The sequence below is a fragment of the Pseudophryne corroboree genome, chromosome 4 (genome assembly GCF_028390025.1).
Source record: "Pseudophryne corroboree isolate aPseCor3 chromosome 4, aPseCor3.hap2, whole genome shotgun sequence".
NCBI lineage: Eukaryota > Metazoa > Chordata > Amphibia > Anura > Myobatrachidae > Pseudophryne > Pseudophryne corroboree.
In genome coordinates this window covers 1,228,922-1,253,427 of record NC_086447.1, presented here as the reverse complement: position 1 = coordinate 1,253,427, position 24,506 = coordinate 1,228,922, and the positions used below count along the sequence as shown (strand labels likewise).

At 49.1% G+C, this 24,506-nt stretch overlaps 1 protein-coding gene across 2 annotated transcripts in view; it reads left to right on the top strand.

Annotated features, from left to right (window-relative positions):
• The first annotated feature begins 2,976 nt into the window (after positions 1-2,976).
• The window catches only part of ZNF513 (zinc finger protein 513), a 72,491-nt gene continuing 50,961 nt past the window's right edge, over positions 2,977-24,506 (top strand). Inside the window, exons 1-2 of one of the 2 annotated variants that reach the window (XM_063914900.1) lie at positions 2,977-3,142; positions 9,564-9,692. In XM_063914900.1, the coding sequence (XP_063770970.1) occupies positions 3,103-3,142; positions 9,564-9,692 (169 nt within the window). In that variant the 5' untranslated portion in view covers positions 2,977-3,102. The remainder of the gene's footprint in view (positions 3,143-9,563; positions 9,693-24,506) is intronic. The other variant, XM_063914901.1, reaches the window with a different exon arrangement.

The following is a 24,506-nucleotide window of genomic DNA, read 5'->3' as shown; positions in this document are numbered from 1 at the left end:
CAGCGCTCCTTCTACATTCAGGCGCTCAGTGACGTTGCAGCGCTCCCTCCACATTCAGGCGCTCGGTGATGTTGCAGCGCTCCTTCCACATTCAGGCGCTCGGTGACGTTGCAGCGCTCCCTCTACATTCAGGCGCTTGGTGACGTTGCAGCGCTCCCTCCACACTCAGGCACTCAGTGACGTTACAGCGCTCCTTCCATATTCAGGCGCTCGGTGACGTTGCAGCGCTCCTTCCACATTCAGGCGCTCGGTGACGTTGCAGCGCTCCTTCTACATTCAGGCGCTCGGTGACGTTGCAGCGCTCCCTCCACATTCAGGCGCTCAGTGACGTTGCAGCGCTCCCTCCACACTCAGGCGCTCGGTGACTTTGCAGCACTCCTTCCACATTCAGGCGCTCAGTGACGTTGCAGCGCTCCTTCCACATTCAGGCGCTTGGTGACGTTGCAGCGCTCCCTCCACATTCAGGCGCTCGGTGACGTTGCAGCGCTCCCTCCACATTCAGGCGCTCGGTGACTTTGCAGCACTCCTTCCACATTCAGGCGCTCGGTGACGTTGCAGCGCTCCTTCCACACTCAGGCACTCAGTGACGTTGCAGCGCTCCCTCCACACTCAGGCGCTCAGTGACGTTGCAGCGCTCCTTCTACATTCAGGCGCTCGGTGACGTTGCAGCGCTCCCTCCACACTCAGGCGCTCAGTGACGTTGCAGCGCTCCTTCCACATTCAGGCACTCAGTGACGTTGCAGCGCTCCTTCCACATTCAGGCGCTCGGTGACGTTGCAGCGCTCCCTCCGCATTCAGGCGCTCGGAGACGTTGCAGCGCTCCCTCCACATTCAGGCGCTCGGTGACGTTGCAGCACTCAAGCGCTCGGTGACGTTGCAGCGCTCCCTCCACATTCAGGCGCTCGGTGACGTTGCAGCGCTCCCTCCACATTCAGGCGCTTGGAGACGTTGCAGCGCTCCCTCCACACTCAGGCGCTCAGTGACGTTGCAGCGCTCCTTCCACATTCAGGCACTCGGTGACGTTGCAGCGCTCCTTCCACATTCAGGCGCTCGGTGACGTTGCAGCGCTCCCTCCGCATTCAGGCGCTCGGGGACGTTGCAGTGCTCCCTCCGCATTCAGGCGCTCGGTGACGTTGCAGCGCTTCCGCTCAGGCGCTCGGTGATATTGCAGCGCTCCCACTCAGGCGCTCGGTGACGTTGCAGCGCTCCCTCCACATTCAGGCGCTCGGTGACGTTGCAGCGCTCCCTCCACATTCAGGCGCTCTGAGACGTTGCAGCGCTCCCTCCACACTCAGGCGCTCAGTGACGTTGCAGCGCTCCTTCCACATTCAGGCGCTCGGTGATGTTGCAGCGCTCCCGCTCAGGCGCTCGGTGATGTTGCATCGCTCCCGCTCAGGCGCTCTGTGACGTTGCAGCGCTCCCTCCACACTCAGGCGCTCGGTGACGTTGCAGCGCTCCCTCCACATTCAGGCGCTCGGTGACGTTGCAGCGCTCCCTCCACATTCAGGCGCTCGGTGACGTTGCAGCGCTCCCTCCACATTCAGGCGCTTGGAGACGTTGCAGCGCTCCCTCCACACTCAGGCGCTCAGTGACGTTGCAGCGCTCCTTCCACATTCAGGCACTCGGTGACGTTGCAGCGCTCCTTCCACATTCAGGCGCTCGGTGACGTTGCAGCGCTCCCTCCGCATTCAGGCGCTCGGGGACGTTGCAGTGCTCCCTCCGCATTCAGGCGCTCGGTGACGTTGCAGCGCTTCCGCTCAGGCGCTCGGTGATATTGCAGCGCTCCCACTCAGGCGCTCGGTGACGTTGCAGCGCTCCCTCCACATTCAGGCGCTCGGTGACGTTGCAGCGCTCCCTCCACATTCAGGCGCTCTGAGACGTTGCAGCGCTCCCTCCACACTCAGGCGCTCAGTGACGTTGCAGCGCTCCTTCCACATTCAGGCGCTCGGTGATGTTGCAGCGCTCCCGCTCAGGCGCTCGGTGATGTTGCATCGCTCCCGCTCAGGCGCTCTGTGACGTTGCAGCGCTCCCTCCACACTCAGGCGCTCGGTGACGTTGCAACGCTCCCTCCACATTCAGGCGCTCGTGACGTTGCAGCGCTCCTTCCACATTCAGGCGCTCGGTGACATTGCAGCGCTCCCTCCGCATTCAGGCGCTCGGGGACGTTGCAGCGCTCCCTCCGCATTCAGGCGCTCGGTGACGTTGCAGCGCTTCCGCTCAGGCGCTTGGTGATATTGCAGCGCTCCCACTCAGGCGCTCGGTGACGTTGCAGCGCTCCCTCCACATTCAGGCGCTCGGTGACGTTGCACCGCTCCCGCTCAGGTGCTCGGTGATGTTGCAGCGCTCCCGCTCAGGCGCTCGGTGATATTGCAGCGCTCCCGCTCAGGCGCTCGGTGACGTTGCAGCGCTCCCGCTCAGGCGCTCGGTGACGTTGCAGCGCTCCCGCTTAGGCGCTCGGTGATGTTGCAGCGCTCCCGCTCAGGCGCTCGGTGACGTTTCAGCGCTCCCTCCAAATTCAGGCGCTCGGTGACGTTGCAGCGCTCCCGCTCAGGCGCTCGGTGACGTTGCAGCGCTCCCGCTCAGACGCTCGGTGACGTTGCAGCGCTCCCGCTCAGGCGCTCGGTGATGTTGCAGCGCTCCCGCTCAGGCGCTCGGTGACGTTGCAGCGCTCCCTCCACATTCAGGCGCTCGGTGACGTTGAAGCGCTCCCACTCAGGCACTCGGTGATGTTGCAGCGCTCCCGCTCAGCAGGTGTGATGTCAAATGACCTGCTGCTATAGCGCCGCTCAGAGTTGTGGCGCAGCCTAGAGGTCGCTACGCTAACAATGGCTGATGGCGCGCTTCCAGCACTGTGACTGGCTGCGATTCCCTCTCCCACCAGCAGGGGCAGTGCTGTGATCCAGGGGGCGCTCCTTGCTGCGTCTTCTGGCCCGGAACTACAATTCCCAGCATGCATTGCCCGAACAGGAAGTATCATCCGTGAACCGGAAGTGATTAATGTTGTCTCTCCTGCCGGAAGCACATGAAGCACCGGAGCTGTCTGAGGCTCTGTGACCGGAAATACCGAGGCCAGGACCGGTAGAACCGGGAGCAGGAACAGCCATGCCCAGGAGGAAACAGTCTCACCCACAACCGGTGAAATGTGAGCGACTCCCGCCCTGTCCTCACTGCTGCGTCCCCATTCTGCACCTCATACCTCATGTGTGCTCATTCTGCACCTCATACCTCCTGTGTGCCTCATTCTACATCTCATACCTACTGTGTGCTACTTCTGCACCTCATACCTCCTGTGTGCCTCATTCTACATCTCATTCCTCCTGCATGCCTCATTCTGCACCTCATACCTCCTGTGTGCTCCTTCTGCACCTCATACCTCTTGTGGTTCCTCATTCTGCACCTCATACCTCCTGTGTGCTCATTCTGCACCTCATACCTCCTGTGTGCTCATTCTGCACCTCATGCCTCCTGTGTGCCTCATTCTAAATCTCATACCTCCTTCATGCCTCCTTCTACACCTCATACCTCCTGTTTGCTCCTTCTGCACCTCATACCTCCTATGTGCCTCATTCTACATCTCATACCACCTGTGTTTCCTTATTCTACATCTCATACCTCCTGCATGCCTCATTCTGCACCTCATACCTCCTGTGTGCTCATTCTGCACCTCATACCTTCTATGTGCCCCATTCTACATCTCATACCTCCTGTGTTTCCTCATTCTGCACCTCATACCTCCTGCATACCTCATGCCTCATGCTGCACCTCATACCTCCTGTGTGCTCATTCTGCACCTCATACATGCCTCATTCTGCACCTCATACCTCCTGTGTGCTCATTCTGCACCTCATACCACCTGTGTGCTCATTCTGCACCTCATACCTCATGTGTGCTCATTCTGCACCTCATACCTCATGTGTGCTCATTCTGCACCTCATACCTCATGTGTGCTCATTCTGCACCTCATACCTCCTGTGTGCCTCATTCTACATCTCATACCTCCTGTGTGCCTCATTCTACATCTCATACCTCCTGCGTGCCTCATTCTACACCTCATACCTCATGTGTGCTCATTCTGCACCTCATACCTCCTGTGTGCTCATTCTGCACCTCATACCTCCAGTGTGCTTCATTCTACACCTACCTCCTGCATGCCTCATTCTGCACCTCACATCTCCTGTGTGCTCATTCTGCACCTCATAACTCCTGTGTGCCTCATTATATACCTCATACCTCCTGTGTGCATCAGTATACACCCCTTATCTCCTGTATACCTCATTATACATATATTATCTTCTCCACCTCATACCTCCTGTGTGCCTCATCTGCCCCTCACCACCTGTGTGCCTCATTCTACACCTCATATCTCCTGTGAACCTCAGTATACACCTCTTATCTCCTCTGTGCCTCATTATACATATATTATCACTTGTGTGCCTCATTCTGCACCTCATACTGCCTGTGTGCCTCATTCTACACCTCATACCTCCTGCATGCCTCATTCTGCACCTCATACTTCCTGTGTACCTCAGTATACACCTCTTATCTCCCGTGTGCCTCATTTTATTATTTTTATATATATATATATATATATATATATATCTCCTGCGTCCCCCATTCTGCACATTATAACTCTTGTGCCTCGTTATACATATATTATCATCTTTGTGCCTCATTCTGCACCTCATACCTCCTGTGTGCCATATTATACACTTCATATCTCCTGTGTGCCTCATACTACACCTCATACCCCCTGTTTACGTTATTATACACCTCATGTGTGCTTCATTATACATATGTTATCATGTGTGTTCCTAGTTTTGCACCTCACACCTCCTATGTGCCTCATTATACACCTCACACCTCCTGTGTGCCTCATTATACACCTCACACCTTCTGTGTGCCTCATTGTATCACCTCATGCTTCCTGCGTACCCCAGTATAAACCCCCTTACCTCATGTATACCCTGCTTTATCATACTGGATCAGCGTGTACTCTGTATTATACTTATAGCGGAATCAGCGTGTACTCTGTATTATACTTATAGCGGGATCAGTGTGTACTCTGTATTATACTTATAGCGGGATCAGTGTGTACTCTGTATTATACTTGTAGCGGGATCAGCGTGTACTCTGTATTATACTTATAGCGGGATCAGCGTGTACTCTGTATTATACTTGTAGCGGGATCAGTGTGTACTCTGCTGTATTATACTTATAGCGGGATCAGCGTATACTCTGTATTATACTTATAGCGGGATCAGTGTGTACTCTGTATTATACTTGTAGCGGGATCAGCGTGTACTCTGTATTATACTTATAGCGGGATCAGCGTGTACTCTGTATTATACTTATAGCGGGATCAGCGTGTACTCTGTATTATACATATAGCGGGATCAGCGTGTACTCTGCTGTATTATACTTATAGCGGGATCAGCGTGTACTCTGTATTATACTTATAGCGGGATCAGCGTGTACTCTGTATTATACTTGTAGCGGGATCAGCGTGTACTCTGTATTATACTTATAGCGGGATCAGAGTGTACTCTGTATTATACTTATAGCGGGATCAGCGTGTACTCTGTATTATACTTGTAGCGGGATCAGTGTGTACTCTGTATTATACATATAGCGGGATCAGCGTGTACTCTGCTGTATTATACTTATAGCGGGATTAGTGTGTACTCTGTATTATACATATAGCGGGATCAGCGTGTACTCTGCTGTATTATACTTATAGCGGGATTAGTGTGTACTCTGTATCATACTTATAGCGGGATCAGCGTGTACTCTGTATTATACTTATAGCGGGATCAGCGTGTACTCTGTATTATACTTATAGCGGGATCAGCGTGTACTCTGTGTTATACTTATAGCGGGATCAGCGTGTACTCTGTATTATACTTATAGCGGGATCAGCGTGTACTCTGTATTATACTTATAGCGGGATCAGCGTGTACTCTGTATTATACTTATAGCGGGATCAGTGTGTACTCTGTATTATACTTATAGCGGGATCAGCGTGTACTCTGTATTATGCTTATAGCGGGATCAGCGTGTACTCTGTATTATACTTATAGCGGGATCAGCGTGTACTCTGTATTATACTTATAGCGGGATCAGCGTGTACTCTGTATTATACTTATAGCGGGATCAGCGTGTACTCTGTGTTATACTTCTAGCGGGATCAGCGTGTACTCTGTATTATACTTATAGCGGGATCAGCGTGTACTCTGTGTTATACTTATAGCGGGATCAGCGTGTACTCTGTATTATACTTATAGCGGGATCAGCGTGTACTCTATTATACTTGTAGCGGGATCAGCGTGTACTCTGTATTATACTTATAGCGGGATCAGCGTGTACTCTGCTATGTCATACTTATAGCGGGATCAGCGTGTACTCTGTATTATACTTATAGCGGGATCAGCGTATACTCTGTATTATACTTATAGCGGGATCAGAGTGTACTCTGTATTATACTTATAGCGGGATCAGCGTATACTCTGTATTATACTTATAGCGGGATCAGCGTGTACTCTGTATTATACTTATAGCGGGATCAGCGTGTACTCTGTATTATACTTATAGCGGGATCAGCGTGTACTCTGCTATGTTATACTTATAGCGGGATCAGCGTGTACTCTGTATTATACTTATAGCGGGATCAGCGTGTACTCTGTATTATACTTATAGCGGGATCAGAGTGTACTCTGTATTATACTTATAGCGGGATCAGCGTATACTCTGTATTATACTTATAGCGGGATCAGCGTGTACTCTGTTATACTTATAGCGGGATCAGCGTGTACTCTGTATTATACTTATAGCGGGATCAGCGTGTACTCTGTATTATACTTATAGCGGGATCAGCGTGTACTCTGTATTATACTTATAGCGGGATCAGCGTGTACTCTGTATTATACTTATAGCGGGATCAGAGTGTACTCTGTATTATACTTATAGCGGGATCAGCGTATACTCTGTATTATACTTATAGCGGGATCAGCGTGTACTCTGTGTTATACTTATAGCGGGATCAGCGTGTACTCTGTATTATACTTATAGCGGGATCAGCGTGTACTCTGTATTATACTTATAGCGGGATCAGCGTATAATACTTATAGCGGGATCAGCGTGTACTCTGTATTATACTTATAGCGGGATCAGCGTGTACTCTGTTATACTTATAGCGGGATCAGCGTGTACTCTGTATTATACTTATAGCGGGATCAGAGTGTACTCTGTATTATACTTATAGCGGGATCAGCGTATACTCTGTATTATACTTATAGCGGGATCAGCGTGTACTCTGTATTATACTTATAGCGGGATCAGTGTGTACTCTGTATTATACTTATAGCGGGATCAGTGTGTACTCTGTATTATACTTGTAGCGGGATCAGTGTGTACTCTGTATTATACCTGTAGCGGGCACTGTGCTGTATTATCCTTGTTGCGGGCACTGTGCTGTATTATCCTTGTTGCGGCACTGTGCTGTATTATACTTGTATCGGCACTGTGCTGTATTATCTTTGTTGCGGCACTGTTATATTGTACTTGTAGCGGGCACTGTGCTGTATTATCCTTGTTGCGGCACTGTTATATTATACTTGTAGCGGCACTGTGCTGTATTATCCTTGTTGCGGCACTGTTATATTATACTTGTAGCGGGCACTGTGCTGTATTATACTTGTTGCGGCACTGTGCTGTATTATACTTGTAGCGGGCACTGTGCTGTGTTATACTTGTAGCGGGCACTGTGCTGTATTATACCTGTAGCGGGCACTGTGCTGTATTAGACCTGTAGCGGGCACTGTGCTGTATTAGACCTGTAGCGGGCACTGTGCTGTATTAGACCTGTAGCGGGCACTGTGCTGTATTAGACCTGTAGCGGGCACTGTGCTGTATTAGACCTGTAGCGGCACTGTGCTGTATTATACTTGTAGCGGCATTGTGCTGTATTATACCTGTAGCGGCACTGTGCTGTATTATACTTGTAGCGGCATTGTGCTGTATTATACCTGTAGCTGCACTGTGCTGTATTATCCATGTTGCGGCACTGTTATATTATACTTGTAGCGGCACTGTGCTGTATTATACCTGTAGCGGGCACTGTGCTGTATTATACCTGTAGTGGGCACTGTTATATTATACCTGTAGTGGGCACTGTGCTGTATTATACTTGTAGCGGCATTGTGCTGTATTATACCTGTAGCGGCACTGTGCTGTATTATACCTGTAGCGGCACTGTGCTGTATTATACCTGTAGCGGCATTGTGCTGTATTATACCTGTAGCGGCATTGTGCTGTATTATACCTGTAGCGGCACTGTGCTGTATTATACCTGTAGTGGGCACTGTGCTGTATTATACTTGTAGCGGGCACTGTGCTGTATTATACCTGTAGCGGGCACTGTGCTGTATTATACCTGTAGCGGGCACTGTGCTGTATTATACCTGTAGCGGGCACTGTGCTGTATTATACTTGTAGCGGCACTGTGCTGTATTATACTTGTAGCGGCACTGTGCTGTATTATACTTGTAGCGGGCACTGTGCTGTATTATACTTGTAGCGGCATTGTGCTGTATTATACCTGTAGCGGCACTGTGCTGTATTATACCTGTAGTGGGCACTGTGCTGTATTATACTTGTAGCGGGCACTGTGCTGTATTATACCTGTAGTGGGCACTGTGCTGTATTATACCTGTAGCGGGCACTGTGCTGTATTATACTTGTAGCGGCACTGTGCTGTATTATACCTGTAGTGGGCACTGTGCTGTATTATACCTGTAGCGGGCACTGTGCTGTATTATACCTGTAGCGGGCACTGTGCTGTATTATACCTGTAGCGGGCACTGTGCTGTATTATACCTGTAGCGGGCACTGTGCTGTATTATACCTGTAGCGGGCACTGTGCTGTATTATACCTGTAGCGGGCACTGTGCTGTATTATACATGTAGCGGGCACTGTGCTGTATTATACCTGTAGCGGCACTGTGCTGTATTATGCCTGTAGCGGCACTGTTATATTATACTTGTAGCGGCACTGTGCTGTATTATACTTGTAGCGGCATTGTGCTGTATTATACCTGTAGTGGGCACTGTGCTGTATTATACCTGTAGCGGCACTGTGCTGTATTATACCTGTAACGGCACTGTGCTGTATTATCCTTGTTGCGGCACTGTTATATTATACTTGTAGCGGGCACTGTGCTGTATTATCCTTGTAGCGGCACTGTTATATTATACTTGTAGCGGCACTGTGCTGTATTATCCTTGTTGCGGCACTGTTATATTATACTTGTAGCGGCACTGTGCTGTATTATCCTTGTTGCGGCACTGTTATATTATACCTGTAGCGGCACTGTGCTGTATTATCCTTGTTGCGGCACTGTTATATTATACTTGTAGCGGGCACTGTGCTGTATTATCCTTGTTGCGGCACTGTTATATTATACTTGTAGCGGCACTGTGCTGTATTATCCTTGTTGCGGCACTGTTATATTATACTTGTAGCGGCCGTCCTATGCACGCATTGTACATTCTCTGTTTCTGTGCCTCAGGGGGAAGTCAGGAGCACTTAGATGCTAATCCTAGCAGCCTGGTCCTGGACACAGATCTCCTCCTGGGTCACGAGATGGACTTGTCAGATAGTAGCGACCGTCTCCTCTCCTTCTCTAAGGACTCAGAGGGTTAGTATATGAGTCCCAGTAACTGTGTTTGGGGCAGAGGATGCTGGGAAATGACTGATTAATACATGTGTATATATACTAAGCTGTATTATATTTTCTCATACGTCCTAGAGGATGCTGGGGATGCTTCAAGAACCATGGGGTATAGACGGGATCCGCAGGAGACATGGGCACTTTAAGACTTTAAATGGGTGTGAACTGGCTCCTCCCACTATGCCCCTCCTCCAGACTCCAGTTAGATTCTGTGCCCAGTGAGACTGGTCACACACTAGGGGAGCTCTACTGAGTTTCTCTGAAAGACTTTATTAGGTTTATTATGTTCAGGGAGACCTGCTGGCTACAGGCTCCCTGCATCATGGGACTGAGGGGAGAGAAGCAGACCTACTTCTGTGAGTTTCAAGGCTCTGCTTCTCGGCTACTGGACACCATTAGCTCCAGAGGGTCTGATCGCTAGGTACGCCTAGATGCTCGTTCCCGGAGCCGCGCCGTCACCCCCCTTGCAGAGCCATAAGTCAGAAGACGGGTGAGTAAAAGAAGATCAGAAGACTTCAGTGACGGCAGAAGACTTCAGTGTTTTTGAGGTACAGTGCAGCAGCCGTGCTGCGCGCCATGCTCCCACACACACAGCGGCACTACAGGGTGCAGGGGGGGGGGGGGGGGGGGGGGGCGCGCCGCGCCGCGCCCTGGGCAGCATGAAACCTCAATAATAGACTGGCAAAAGTGGCTTACAGTGCATGGGCACTAAAACCGGACCCCCGCCAGTATAAAGGTTTAAAAAAATAGCGGTGCTGAAGCACGCCATTAAGGGGTCGGGGCTTAGCCCTCACAGCTCTAATCAGCGCCATTTTCTCTTCACAGAGCTGCAGAGACGCTGGTCCTGACCTCCTACACTACTGTCCAAGTAACAGGGTGCAAAACGAGGGGTGGGGCGGGCACAGTATTTTGGAGCTGTTTTATTAGTAAAAAAGCGCTAACAGGGCTGAGGCATTATTTTAATCGTTTCAGTACCGGGATAGGCGCTGGGTTGTGAGCTGGCAAAACTCCCTCTGTGTCTCTCTAACAGACTTTGTTGTGGGTCTGTCCCCTATAGCCCCAGTGTGGTTGTGGGTGTCGGTACGCGTGTGTCGACATGTCTGAGGCTGAATGCTCTTCCCAGGAGGAGGCTGGAGTGGGGACAGAAAAGACTGTGGGAGTGACTGTGTCGGCACCGCCGACGGCTGATTAGGTAAATATGTTGAGTGTTTTGACTGCAAATGTGGCTCGGTTGAATAAGAGATTAAATAAATCTGAGTCTCAGAAACCAGACATGGAGGAAATCCATGGAGGATGCATTGTCACAAGTACAGACCCCTTTGGGGTCGTCAAAGTGTTCATTTACCCAGATGACAGATACCGACACGGACTCTGATTCCAGTGTCGACTATAGTGATGCCAGATTGAATCCTAAACTGGCTAAGAGCATGCAGTACATGATTGTGGCGATAAGACGTGTTACATATCACGGAGGACCCTGCTGTCCCTGATACTAGGGTCTGTATGTATAAAGGAAAGAAACCTGAGGTAACGTTTCCTCCCTCTCATGAACTGAACGCTCTTTTTGAAAAAGCTTAGGAAAATCCTGACAAGAAGTTACAGGTTCTCAAGAGAATTCCGGTCGCATATCCGTTCCCCTCTGGGGACAGGGAAAAGTGGGAGTCAACCCCCACGGTGGACAAAGCTCTATCGCGTCTGTCCAAGAAGGTGGCGCTTCCGTCTCCTGACACGGAACCCCTTAAGGATCCTGCAGATCGTAAGCAGGAAAATACACTAAAATCCATTTATGTCACTACGGGTACGCTGCTCAGGCCTGCCGTGGCATCGGCATGGGTGAGAAGTGATATTGAAAAGTGGGCAGATACCTTGTCATCTGATATGGATTCCCTGGACAGGGATAATGTGCTTTTGACTCTGGGTTATATCAAGGACGCTGCAGCCTAGCTAAAGGAAGCTGCGAGGGATATTGGCCTTTTGGGATCAAGGGCCAATGCCATGGCAGTCTCGGCCAGGAGGGCATTGTGGATTCATCAATGGAATGCTGATGCTGACTCTAAGAAGACTATGGAGTCTCTGCCGTTTACCGGTAGTGTCTTGTTTGGTGATGGCCTCACTGACCTGGTATCTATGGCTACCGCGGGTAAGTCATCGTTCCTACCTTATGTTCCTGCACAACAAAAGAAAACGCCACACTATCAGATGCAGTCCTTTCGGCCCAATAAATACAAAAAAGGATGAGGGTCTTCCTTCCTTGCTACGAGAGGAAGAGGAAAAAGGTCACAGGCTGTGGCAAGTTCCCAAGAGCAGAAGTCCTCCCCGGCTTCTACCAAATCTACCGCATTACGCTGGGGCTCCTCTGTGGGAGTCCGCACCGGTGGGGGCACGTCTTCAACTCTTTAGTCAGGTCTGGGTTCCCTCGGCCCTGGATCCTTGGGTATTAGAAATAGTAGCCCAAGGGTACAAATTGGAGTTTCAAGACGTGCCCCCTCACCGATTTTTCAAATCGGCCTTGCCAGCTTCTCTTCCAGAAAGGGAGGTAGTATGCGCTGCAATACTAAAGCTGTGTCAAAATCAAGTCATTGTCACGGTACCCCCGTCACAACAGGGGGAAGGTTTTTATTCAAGCCTGTTCGTGGTCCCGAAGCCGGATGGCTCAGTCAGACCTATTCTGAACCTAAAATCCCTCAATTTCTATCCCAAAAAATTAAAATTCAAGATGGAATCTCTCCGAGCAGTGATCTCCAGTCTGGAGGAGAGGGATTTTATGGTGTCGGTAGACATAAAGGATGCCTACTTGCATGTCCCCATATATCCTCCACATCAGGCTTATCTGAGGTTTGCTGTTCAGGATTGTCATTACCAATTTCAGACGTTGCCGTTTGGTCTTTCCACGGCTCCGAGGATTTTCACAAAGGTTATGGCGGAAATGATGGTTCTCCTGCGCATGCAAGGAATCACAATTATCCCGTACTTGGACGATCTCCTGATAAAGGCGAGATCCAAGGAGCAATTACTGATAAACGTTACGCTCTCCCTGACAACTCTGCAACAACATGGATGGCTCCAAAACTTGCCAAAGTCACAGTTGGTTCCGACAACACGGCTGTCATTCTTGGGTATGATTCTGGACACAGAATTACAGAGAGTTTTTCTTCCAGTGGAAAAGGCTCTGGAAATACAGAACATGGTAAAACAGATTCTGAAACCGGCAAGAGTATCGATTCTTCAATGCACTCGGTTGCTGGGGAAGATGGTGGCGGCCTACGAGGCCATTCAGTTTGGCAGGTTCCATGCCAGGGTGTTTCAGTGTGACCTGTTGGACAAGTGGTCCGGGTCTCACCTCCACATGCACCGGAAAATAATCCTGTCTTCCAGGACCAGAATCTCTCTCCTGTGGTGGCTGCAGAGTTCTCACCTCCTAGAGGGACGCAAGTTCGGGATCCAGGATTGGATCCTGGTGACCACGAGGCTGGGGAGCAGTCACACACGGGGATAATTTCCAGGGAAATTGGTCAAGCCAGGAAGCTTGTCTGCACATAAACATTCTGGAATTAAGGGCCATTTGCAACGGCCGTCGGCAAGCGGAACATCTTCTTCGCGGTCTGCCCGTCTTGATTCAGTCAGACAACGTAACAGCAGTGGCGTACATAAACCGCCAGGGTGAAACAAAGAGCAGAGCGGCGATGGCGGAGGCCACAAAAGTTCTTAGCTGGGCGGAGAAACATGCAAGCGCTCTGTCAGCAGTCTTCATTCCAGGAGTGGACAACTGGGAAGCAGACTTCCTCAGCAGACACGATCTCCATCCAGGAGAGTGGAGTCTTCATCAAGAGGTCTTTACAGAAGTGACAAGTCTTTGAGGAATTCCTCAAATAGATTTGATGGCGTCTCGCCTCAACAAGAAACTTCAGAGATATTGTTCCAGGTCGAGGGACCCTCAAGCAATAGCAGTGGATGCCCTGGTGACACCGTGGGTGTTTCAGTCGGTCTATGTGTTCCCTCCACTTCCACTCATTCTGAAGGTGCTAAAGATCATAAGAAGAACAAAGGTCCGGGCGATCCTCATTGTTTCGGACTGGCCAAGGAGGGCTTGGTATCCAGATCTTCAAGAATTACTCATAGAAGATCCCTCGCCTCTTCCTCTACGAGAGGGCCTGTTACAGCAAGGACCGTGCGTGTATCAAGACTTACTGCGGTTGCGTTTGACGGCATGACGGTTGAATTCCAAATCCTAGCCCGAAAGGGTATTCCCAGTGAAGTCATTCCCACACTACTTCAGGTTAGAAAAGAAGTAACGGCAAAGCATTACCACCGTATTTGGAGAAAATATGTGTCTTGGTGTGAATCCAAGAAGGCTCCTACGGAAGAATTTTTCAGCTGGGGCGTTTACTCCATTTTTTGCAAGCAGGAGTGGATATGGGCCTAAAGTTAGGCTCCATTAAAGTACAAATTTCGGCCTTATCTATTTTCTTTCAGTAAGAATTGGCCTTCCTTCCAGAAGTTCAGACCTTCGTGAAGGGCGTGCTGCACATCCAACCTCCCTTTGTGCCCCCAGTGGCACCATGGGATCTTAATGTGGTGTTGCAGTTCCTGCAATCTCATTGGTTTGAACCTTTGCGTAAGGTTGAGTTAAAATTCCTTACTTGGAAAGTGGTCATGTTGTTGGCCTTGGCATCCGCAAGGCGGGTGTCTGAATTGGCGGCTTTGTTTCACAAAAGCCCCTATTTAGTCTTCCATACAGATAGAGCGGAGTTGAGAACTCGTCAGCAATTTCTGCCCAAAGTGGTTTCATCGTTTCACGTAAACCAGCCTATTGTGGTGCCAGTGGCTACTGACGCCTTGGCGGAATCTAAGTATCTCGATGTGGTCAGAGCTTTGAAGATCTATGTCGCCAGAACGGCTCAGATTAGGAAAACAGAGGCTCTGTTTGTCCTGTGGGATCCCAACAAGATTGGGACTCCTGCTTCCAAGCAGACTATTGCACGCTGGATCTGTAATACGATTCAGCAGGCTCATTCTACGGCAGGATTGCTGTTACCGAAATCGGTGAAAGCCCAGAAAGGTGGGCTCATCCTGGGCGGCGGCCCAAGGGGTCTCGGCATTACAGCTTTGCCGAGCTGCTACTTGGTCGGGATCAAACACCTTTGCAAAGTTTTACAAGTTTGATACCCTGGCTGAGGAGGACATCTTGTTTGGTCAATCGGTGCTGCAGAGTCATCCGCACTCTCCTGCCCGTTCTAGAGCTTTGGTATAAACCCCATGGTTCTTGAAGCATCCCCAGTATCCTCTAGGACGTATGAGAAAATAGGATTTTAATACCTACCGGTAAATCCTTTTCTCTTAGTCCGTAGAGGATGCTGGGCGCCCGTCCCTGTGCGGACACTATCTGCAGTACTTGTTTAATAGTTATTGCTTGTGTTACACAAAGGTTGTGTTTCAGTTATAGTCAGCCTGTTTCTGGTTTTGTTCATGCCGTTGACTGGACTTCTTTGCTAATGCCATGTTGTACGGCGGGTGTTTGTGGTATGAGCTGGTATGTGTCTCACCTTAGTTTAACAATAAATCCTTTTCCTCGAAATGTCCGTCTCCCTGGGCACAGTTCCTATAACTGGAGTCTGGAGGAGGGGCATAGAGGGAGGAGCCAGTTCACACCCCTTTGAAAGTGTTGAAGTGCCCATGTCTCCTGCGGATCCCGTCTATACCCCATGGTTCTTGAAGCATCCCCAGCATCCTCTACGGACTAAGAGAAAAGGATTTACCGGTAGGTATTAAAATCCTATTATAATGATGATTTAATTTTTTTTGCGCTTTACTCCAAGAGGACTCAAAGCGCTATATAGAATCTATGAACATAACTGGTATAGATTTATAGAAAATACAGGAACCATGAATATAATACACAGGTGAGACAGCTATTATGATCCATCGGTATCGAGGATTATCCACGTAAGAAGCCAGCTTGGCCGCACTATAGATGTGTCCTACATCCTTGCTGTAGTTACGTTTAATAGCCCTTTTTGTCATGCCATACCGTGGCGTTACTCTGTAGCACCGAGCATCTTTATAAGCAACTTTTTTTCTATGTGACTAGGACACACAAGCAGCTTATGCTGAGAAAACACGTCACATCCCTATATTCTGTGTGTGACTGCGGCTGTATCTGCATACGGAATGCTACATTACACTGTCAGTAATAGGATATGCGGCATTCCTATATTCTGTGTGTGGCTGTATCTGCATATTGAACACTATGTTAGTGTCAGTAAGAGGATATGCGGAATGCCTATATTCTGTGTGCGACTGCGGGTGTATCTGCATACGGAATGCTACATTACACTGTCAGTAATAGGATATGTGGCATGCCTATATTCTTTGTGTGACTGTGGCTGTATCTGCATATGGCATGCTATGTTACAGTGTCCGTAATAGGATATGCAACATGCTTATATTCTGTGTGTGACTGCGGCTTTATCTGCATACGTAGTGCTACATTACACTGTCCGTAATAGGATATACGGCATGCCTATATTCTGTGTGACTGCGGCTGTATCTGCATATGGAACGTTACGTTAGTGTTAGTAATAGGATATGCGGCATGCCTATATTCTGTGTATAACTTTGGCTGTATCTGTAAACGGAATGCAGCCGCAGTCACACACCGTATATAGGCATGCAGCATATCCTATTACTGACACTGTAACATAGCATTCCATATGCAGATACAGCCGCAGTCGCACACAATATAGGCATGCCACATATCCTATTACTGTCAATGTAACATAGCATTCCGTATGCAGATACAGCCGCAGTCACACACATAATATAGACATGCTGCATATCCTATTACAGACACTGTAACATAGCGTTTCACATGCAGATACAGCCGCAGTCACACACAGAATATAGGCATGCCACATATCCTATTACAGACACTGTAACATAGCGTTTCACATGCAGATACAGCCGCAGTCACACACAGAATATAGGCATGCCACATATCCTATTACAGACACTGTAACATAGCGTTTCACATGCAGATACAGCCGCAGTCACACACAGAATATAGGCATGCCACATATCCTATTACTGTCAATGTAACATAGCATTCCGTATGCAGATACAGCCGCAGTCACACACATAATATAGACATGCTGCATATCCTATTACAGACACTGTAACATAGCGTTTCACATGCAGATACAGCCGCAGTCACACACAGAATATAGGCATGCCACATATCCTATTACAGACACTGTAACATAGCGTTTCACATGCAGATACAGCCGCAGTCACACACAGAATATAGACATGCTGCATATCCTATTACTGACACTGTAACGTAGCATTCCATATGCAGATACAGCCACAGTCACACACAGAATATAGGCATGCCGCATATCATATAAGTGACACTGTAACGTAGCATTCCGTATGCAGATACAGCCACAGTCACACACACAATATAGGGATGCCGTATATCATTTTACTCAGCATAAGCTGCTTGTGCGTCATCACATAGCCATGCGAATAAGATGCATTTTTGGCAAAAGGACAGCCGATATTAGCAGAGCTGCCCGGTAGCATCCGGCTGACTCACGCAAGGCTTCTCCTGCTTCATGGCGTTTTGAGGCAAGATGTTTGAAGACACATATGTACAGTGAGTCCGGAAAGTATTCACAGCACTTCACTTTTTCCACATTTTGTTATGTTACAGCCTTATTCCAAAATGGAATAAATTCATTTTTGTCCTACAAATTCTACACACAATTCCCCATAATGACAACGTGACAAAGTGTTGTTGATATTTTGTACTATAAACATGAATGAGTAGAAACGGTAGATTCCACTGAGATGCCATCGTGACCGTTCCGAAGATATTACATCAACATTGTTACAAAATGGAAACCATACTATGTGCCTCTTGTTTTTTAAATCATTTTGTATGTTTTAGCCTGTGACTTACATGTAGAGTTTCTGCCCCCTGGTGTGGAATACCAAATTACATTTTTAATTAGTGTAGTGTCCTAGCAAATGTGCAGTCTACATATTGGAATAGGCACTATGAATGTTAAGTCATAGATACATGTATATTATATGTTTCTCTGACGTCCTAGTGGATGCTGGGAACTCCGTAAGGACCATGGGGAATAGCGGCTCCGCAGGAGTCTGGGCACAACTAAAAAAGCTTTTAGACTACCTGGTGTTCACTGGCTCCTCCCACTATGACCCTCCTCCAAGCCTCAGTTAGATTTTTGTGCCCGGCCGAGCTGGATGCACACTAGGGGCTCTCCTGAGCTCTTAGAAAGAAAGTATATTTTAGGTTTTTTATTTTACAGTGAGACCTGCTGGCAACAGGCTCACTGCAACGAGGGACTAAGGGGAGAAGAAGCGAACCTGCCTGCTTGCAGCTAGCTTGGGCTTCTTAGGCTACTGGACACCATTAGCTCCAGAGGGATCGACCGCAGGACCCGTCCTTGGTGTTCGTTCCCGGAGCCGCGCCGCCGTCCCCCTTACAGAGCCAGAACCAGAAGCTAGAAGAAGTCCGGAAAAATCGGCGGCATGAAGACTTCTGTCTTCACCAAGGTAGCGCACAGCACTGCAGCTGTGCGCCATTGCTTCTCATACACACTTCACACTCCGGTCACTGAGGGTGTAGGGCGCTGGGGGGGGGGGGGGGGCGCCCTGAGCAGCAATAAAAACACCTTGGCTGGCAAAACAATCACAATATATAGCCCCAGAGGCTATATATGTGATAAATACCCCTGCCATAAAAAAGCGGGAGAATAGTCCGCGAAAAAGGGGCGGAGCTATCCCCCTCAGCACACTGGCGCCATTTTTCCCTCCCAGTTCCGCTGGAAGGAAGCTCCCTGGCTCTCCCCTGCAGTCTACACTACAGAAAAGGGTAAAAAAGAGAGGGGGGGGGGCACTAAATTTAGGCGCAGTAAATATTATAGCAGCTATAGGGGACATAATTCAGTTAGTCCCTGCATTATATAGCGCTCTGGTGTGTGCTGGCATACTCTCTCTCTGTCTCCCCAAAGGGCTTCTGTGGGGTCCTGTCCTCTGTTAGAGCATTCCCGGTGTGTGTGCGGTGTGTCGGTACGGCTGTGTCGACATGTTTGATGAGGAAAATTATGTGGAGGCGGAGCAGATGCCTATAGAAGTGATGTCACCCCCTGCGGGGCAGACACCTGAGTCATCCAGGAAGGAATTACGTGCAAGTGTCGACTCCTTACACAAAAAATTTGACGACATGCCAAATGCGGGACAGCCGGCTTCTCAGCTCGTGCCTGCCCAGGTGTCTCAAAGGCCATCAGGGGCTCTAAAACGCCCGCTACCTCAGATGGCAGACGCAGATGTCGACACGGATACTGATACCAGTGTCGACGACGATGAGTCTAATCTAATGTCCACTAGGGCCATTCGTTGCATGATTGAGGCAATGAAAGAGGTTTTACACATTTCGGATATAAACCCAGGTACCACTAAAAAGGGTATTATGTTTGGGGAGAAAAAACTACCCGTAGTTTTTCCCCCATCTGAAGAATTAAATGAAGTGTGTGAAGAAGCGTGGGCTTCCCCCGATAAAAAATTGGTAATCTCTAAAAAATTACTAATAGCGTTCCCTTTCCCGCCAGAGGATAGGTCACGTTGGGAAACATCCCCTAGGGTGGATAAAGCGCTCACACGTTTGTCTAAAAAGGTGGCACTACCGTCTCCGGATACGGCCGCCCTAAAGGAGCCTGCGGATAGAAAGCAGGAGGCTATCCTGAAGTCTGTATATACACACTCAGGCATTATACTTAGACCAGCTATTGCGTCAGCATGGATGTGCAGTGCTGCCGCTGCATGGTCAGATTCCCTGTCAGAAAATATTGACACCCTAGACAGGGACACTATTCTGCTAACCATAGAGCATATAAAAGACTCAGTCTTATACATGAGAGATGCACAGAGGGAAATCTGCCGGCTGGCATCTAAAATAAGTGCTCTGTCCATCTCTGCTAGGAGAGGCTTATGGACTCGGCAGTGGACAGGGGATGCAGATTCCAAAAGGCACATGGAAGTTTTGCCTTATAAGGGTGAGGAGTTATTCGGGGATGGTCTCTCGGACCTAGTTTCCACAGCGACAGCTGGGAAGTCAGCATTTTTACCCCATGTTCCCTCACAGCCTAAAAAAGTTCAGTTTTATCAGGTACAGTCCTTTCGGACCCAGAGAAACAGGCGAGGAAAAGGCGGGTCCTTTCTGTCCAGAGGCAGAGGTAGGGGAAAAAGGCTGCAACAAACAGCAGGTTCCCAGGAGCAAAAGTCCTCCCCCGCTTCTTCCAAGTCCGCCGCATGACGGTGGGGCTCCACAGGCGGAGCCAGGTACGGTGGGGGGCCGCCTCAAAAATTTCAGCCATCAGTGGGCTCGCTCACAGGTGGATCCCTGGATCTTGCAAGTAGTGTCTCAGGGGTACAAGCTGGAATTTGAGGCGTCTCCCCCCCGCCGTTTCCTCAAATCTGCCTTGCCAACAACTCCCTCAGGCAGGGAGGCTGTGCTAGAGGCAATTCACAAGCTGTATTCCCAGCAGGTGATAGTCAAGGTGCCCCTACTTCAACAAGGACGGGGTTACTATTCCACACTGTTTGTGGTACCGAAACCGGACGGTTCGGTGAGACCCATTTTAAATTTGAAATCCTTGAACACATACATTAAAAAAAAAAATTCAAGTTCAAGATGGAATCGCTCAGGGCGGTTATTGCAAGCCTGGACGAGGGGGATTACATGGTATCCCTGGACATCAAGGATGCTTACCTGCATGCCCCCATTTATCATCCTCACCAGGAGTACCTCAGATTTGCGGTACAAAATTGCCATTACCAATTCCAGACGCTGCCGTTTGGACTGTCCACGGCACCGAGGGTGTTTACCAAGGTAATGGCGGAAATGATGATACTCCTTCGAAAAAAGGGAGTTTTAATTATCCCGTACTTGGACGATCTCCTAATAAAGGCGAGATCCAGGGAGCAGTTGTTGGTAGGAGTAGCACTATCTCAGGAGGTGCTACACCAGCACGGTTGGATTCTAAATATTCCAAAGTCACAGCTGGTTCCGACGACACGTCTACTGTTCCTGGGAATGATTCTGGACACAGTCCAGAAAAAAGTGTTTCTCCCGGAGGAGAAAGCCAAGGAGCTGTCATCTCTAGTCAGAGACCTCCTGAAACCAAAACAGGTGTCGGTGCATCACTGCACGCGAGTCCTGGGAAAGATGGTGGCTTCTTACGAAGCAATTCCTTTCGGCAGGTTCCATGCCAGAATCTTTCAGTGGGACCTGTTGGACCAATGGTCCGGATCGCATCTTCAGATGCATCGGCTAATAACCCTGTCTCCAAGAACCAGGGTGTCTCTGCTGTGGTGGCTGCAGAGTGCTCATCTCCTAGAGGGCCGCAGATTCGGCATACAGGACTGGGTCCTGGTGACCACGGATGCCAGCCTTCGAGGCTGGGGGGCAGTCACACAGGGAAGAAACTTCCAAGGACTATGGTCGAGTCAGGAGACTTCCCTACACATAAATATTCTAGAACTAAGGGCCATTTACAATGCCCTAAGTCAGGCAAAACCCCTGCTTCTGCACCAGCCGGTACTGATCCAGTCAGACAACATCACGGCGGTCGCCCATGTAAACCGACAGGGCGGCACAAGAAGTAGGACGGCAATGACAGAAGCCACAAGGATTCTCCGATGGGCGGAAAATCACGTGCTAGCACTGTCAGCAGTGTTCATTCCGGGAGTGGACAACTGGGAAGCAGACTTCCTCAGCAGGCACGACCTCCACCCGGGAGAGTGGGGACTTCATCCAGAAGTCTTCACGCTGATTGTAAATCGTTGGGAACGGCCACAGGTGGACATGATGGCGTCCCGCCTAAACAAAAAACTGGAGAGATATTGCGCCAGGTCAAGGGACCCTCAGGCGATAGCGGTGGACGCTCTAGTGACACCGTGGGTGTACCAGTCAGTTTATGTGTTCCCTCCTCTGCCTCTCATACCAAAGGTACTGAGAATAATAAGAAAACGAGGAGTAAGGACAATACTCGTGGTTCCGGATTGGCCAAGAAGAGCTTGGTACCCGGAACTTCAAGAGATGATCTCAGAGGACCCATGGCCTCTGCCGCTCAGACAGGATCTGCTGCAGCAGGGGCCCTGTCTGTTCCAAGACTTACCGCGGCTGCGTTTGACGGCATGGCGGTTGAACGCCGGATCCTAAAGGAAAAGGGCATTCCGGAGGATGTCATTCCTACGCTGATTAAAGCCAGGAAAGATGTAACGGTAAAACATTATCACCGCATATGGCGGAAATATGTTGCTTGGTGTGAGGCCAATAAGGCCCCAACAGAGGAATTTCAGCTGGGTCGATTTCTGCACTTCCTACAGGCAGGAGTGACTATGGGCCTAAAATTAGGCTCCATTAAGGTACAGATATCGGCTCTGTCGATTTTCTTCCAAAAAGAACTGGCTTCACTACCTGAAGTTCAGACATTTGTAAAAGGAGTGCTGCATATTCAGCCCCCTTTTGTGCCTCCAGTGGCACCCTGGGATCTCAACGTGGTGTTGAATTTCCTAAAATCACATTGGTTTGAGCCACTAAAGACCGTGGATTTAAAATATCTCACGTGGAAAGTGGTCATGTTATTGGCCTTGGCTTCGGCCAGGCGTGTATCAGAATTGGCGGCTTTGTCATTTAAAAGCCCTTATCTGATTTTCCATATGGATAGGGCAGAATTGAGGACTCGTCCCCAGTTTCTCCCTAAGGTGGTATCTGCTTTTCACTTGAACCAACCTATTGTGGTGCCTGCGGCTACTAGCGACTTGGAGGATTCCAAGTTACTGGACGTAGTCAGGGCCTTGAAAATTTATGTTTCCAGGACGGCTGGAGTCAGGAAAACTGACTCGCTATTTATCCTGTATGCACCCAACAAACTGGGTGCTCCTGCTTCTAAGCAGACTATTGCTCGATGGATATGTAGCACAATTCAGCTGGCGCATTCTGCGGCTGGACTGCCGCATCCTAAATCAGTTAAAACCCATTCTACAAGGAAGGTGGGCTCGTCTTGGGCGGCTGCCCGAGGGGTCTCGGCTTTACAACTTTGCCGAGCTGCTACTTGGTCAGGGGCAAACACGTTTGCAAAATTCTACAAATTTGATACCATGGCTGAGGAGGACCTTGAGTTCTCTCATTCGGTGCTGCAGAGTCATCCGCACTCTCCCGCCCGTTTGGTAGCTTTGGTATAATCCCCATGGTCCTTACGGAGTTACCAGCATCCACTAGGACGTCAGAGAAAATGAGAATTTACTCACCGGTAATTCTATTTCTCGTAGTCCGTAGTGGATGCTGGGCGCCCGTCCCAAGTGCGGATTGTCTGCAATACTTGTACATAGTTATTGTTCACTAAAGGGTTACTGTTATGAGCCATCTGTTGAGAGGCTCAGTTATGTTTCATACTGTTAACTGGATATGGTTTCACGAGTTATACGGTGTGATTGGTGTGGCTGGTATGAGTCTTACCCGGGATTCAAAATCCTTCCTTATTGTGTCAGCTCTTCCGGGCACAGTATCCTAACTGAGGCTTGGAGGAGGGTCATAGTGGGAGGAGCCAGTGCACACCAGGTAGTCTAAAAGCTTTCTTTTAGTTGTGCCCATACTCCTGCGGAGCCGCTATTCCCCATGGTCCTTACGGAGTTCCCAGCATCCACTACGGACTACGAGAAATAGAATTACCGGTGAGTAAATTCTTATTATCTGCATTAGGAATGGATTTGGGGTGTGGGAACCCCTGGGCTGCTTTGGGGCATCATTAATGTAACCCTTTTTAGCACTTACGTAGATTTTTACTAATGTAATACTTTTTTTTTTTTTTTTTTTTAATACCTTTAATGACTACTTCTCACCTATGTAGTGCTTGTAGCACTCAGCTGCTACTTCTTTCTACTAGTGACATATCCTGAGGTGGTCGGGTTGTGCTGGCTCATGGGGGTCCCGTGCTCTGGACTTTAACCTTAGGAATGTTAAGGGCCCACCTGTTGAGGTTACCTTTTGGCCAAAAGTATGCTAAGAACCTCACTTTTACTCCATGTCAAATTGCAGAGTTTATTATAATTGTTCTGTCTTAGCAGTGTTCTTAGTACGTAGGGTGTGCACCTGCATTTTCTCTTTTCTCTGTATACCGAATTAAAGCCTGTCCCTAACAAAATTATTTTTTATATCTATCTCTTCATCTCTCTATATCTATTTCTTCATATTTTAAACATAACTGATGAAAATGTAAAGTTAAATATTGTAGTCTGCTATAATGTCCCATTTAGTATATGGAGGCAATCAAAATTGGGAAACCTAAGGTACAAAATTGCATCAGTTGATATGTGGTATTACCCATAAAGGTGTCGCCCCACGCTGTGTACACACTATAATGTAAGGTCAGAGGTCACATGCACTCCAGGTCATGTGCACACTATAATGTAAGATCAGAGGTCACCTACACTCCTGGTCACGTGCACACTATACTGGAAGGTCAGGGGTCACCTACACTTCAGGTCACGTGCACTGTGACTGGACGGTCCCGTACGAGAGCCCTCACCACTTCGCGTCCCACCCCCAGTCACAAAATGGAGTTTTAGGTCACACAGGACATGGCCAAATAGGGGATTCCCGCTTACAGTCAGTAACCGCCTGTTACTGACTCCACCCACTGCGCAGTGGGCAGGTACTACGCTGCCACCACTAGACTCCTCCTAGCCGTGGCG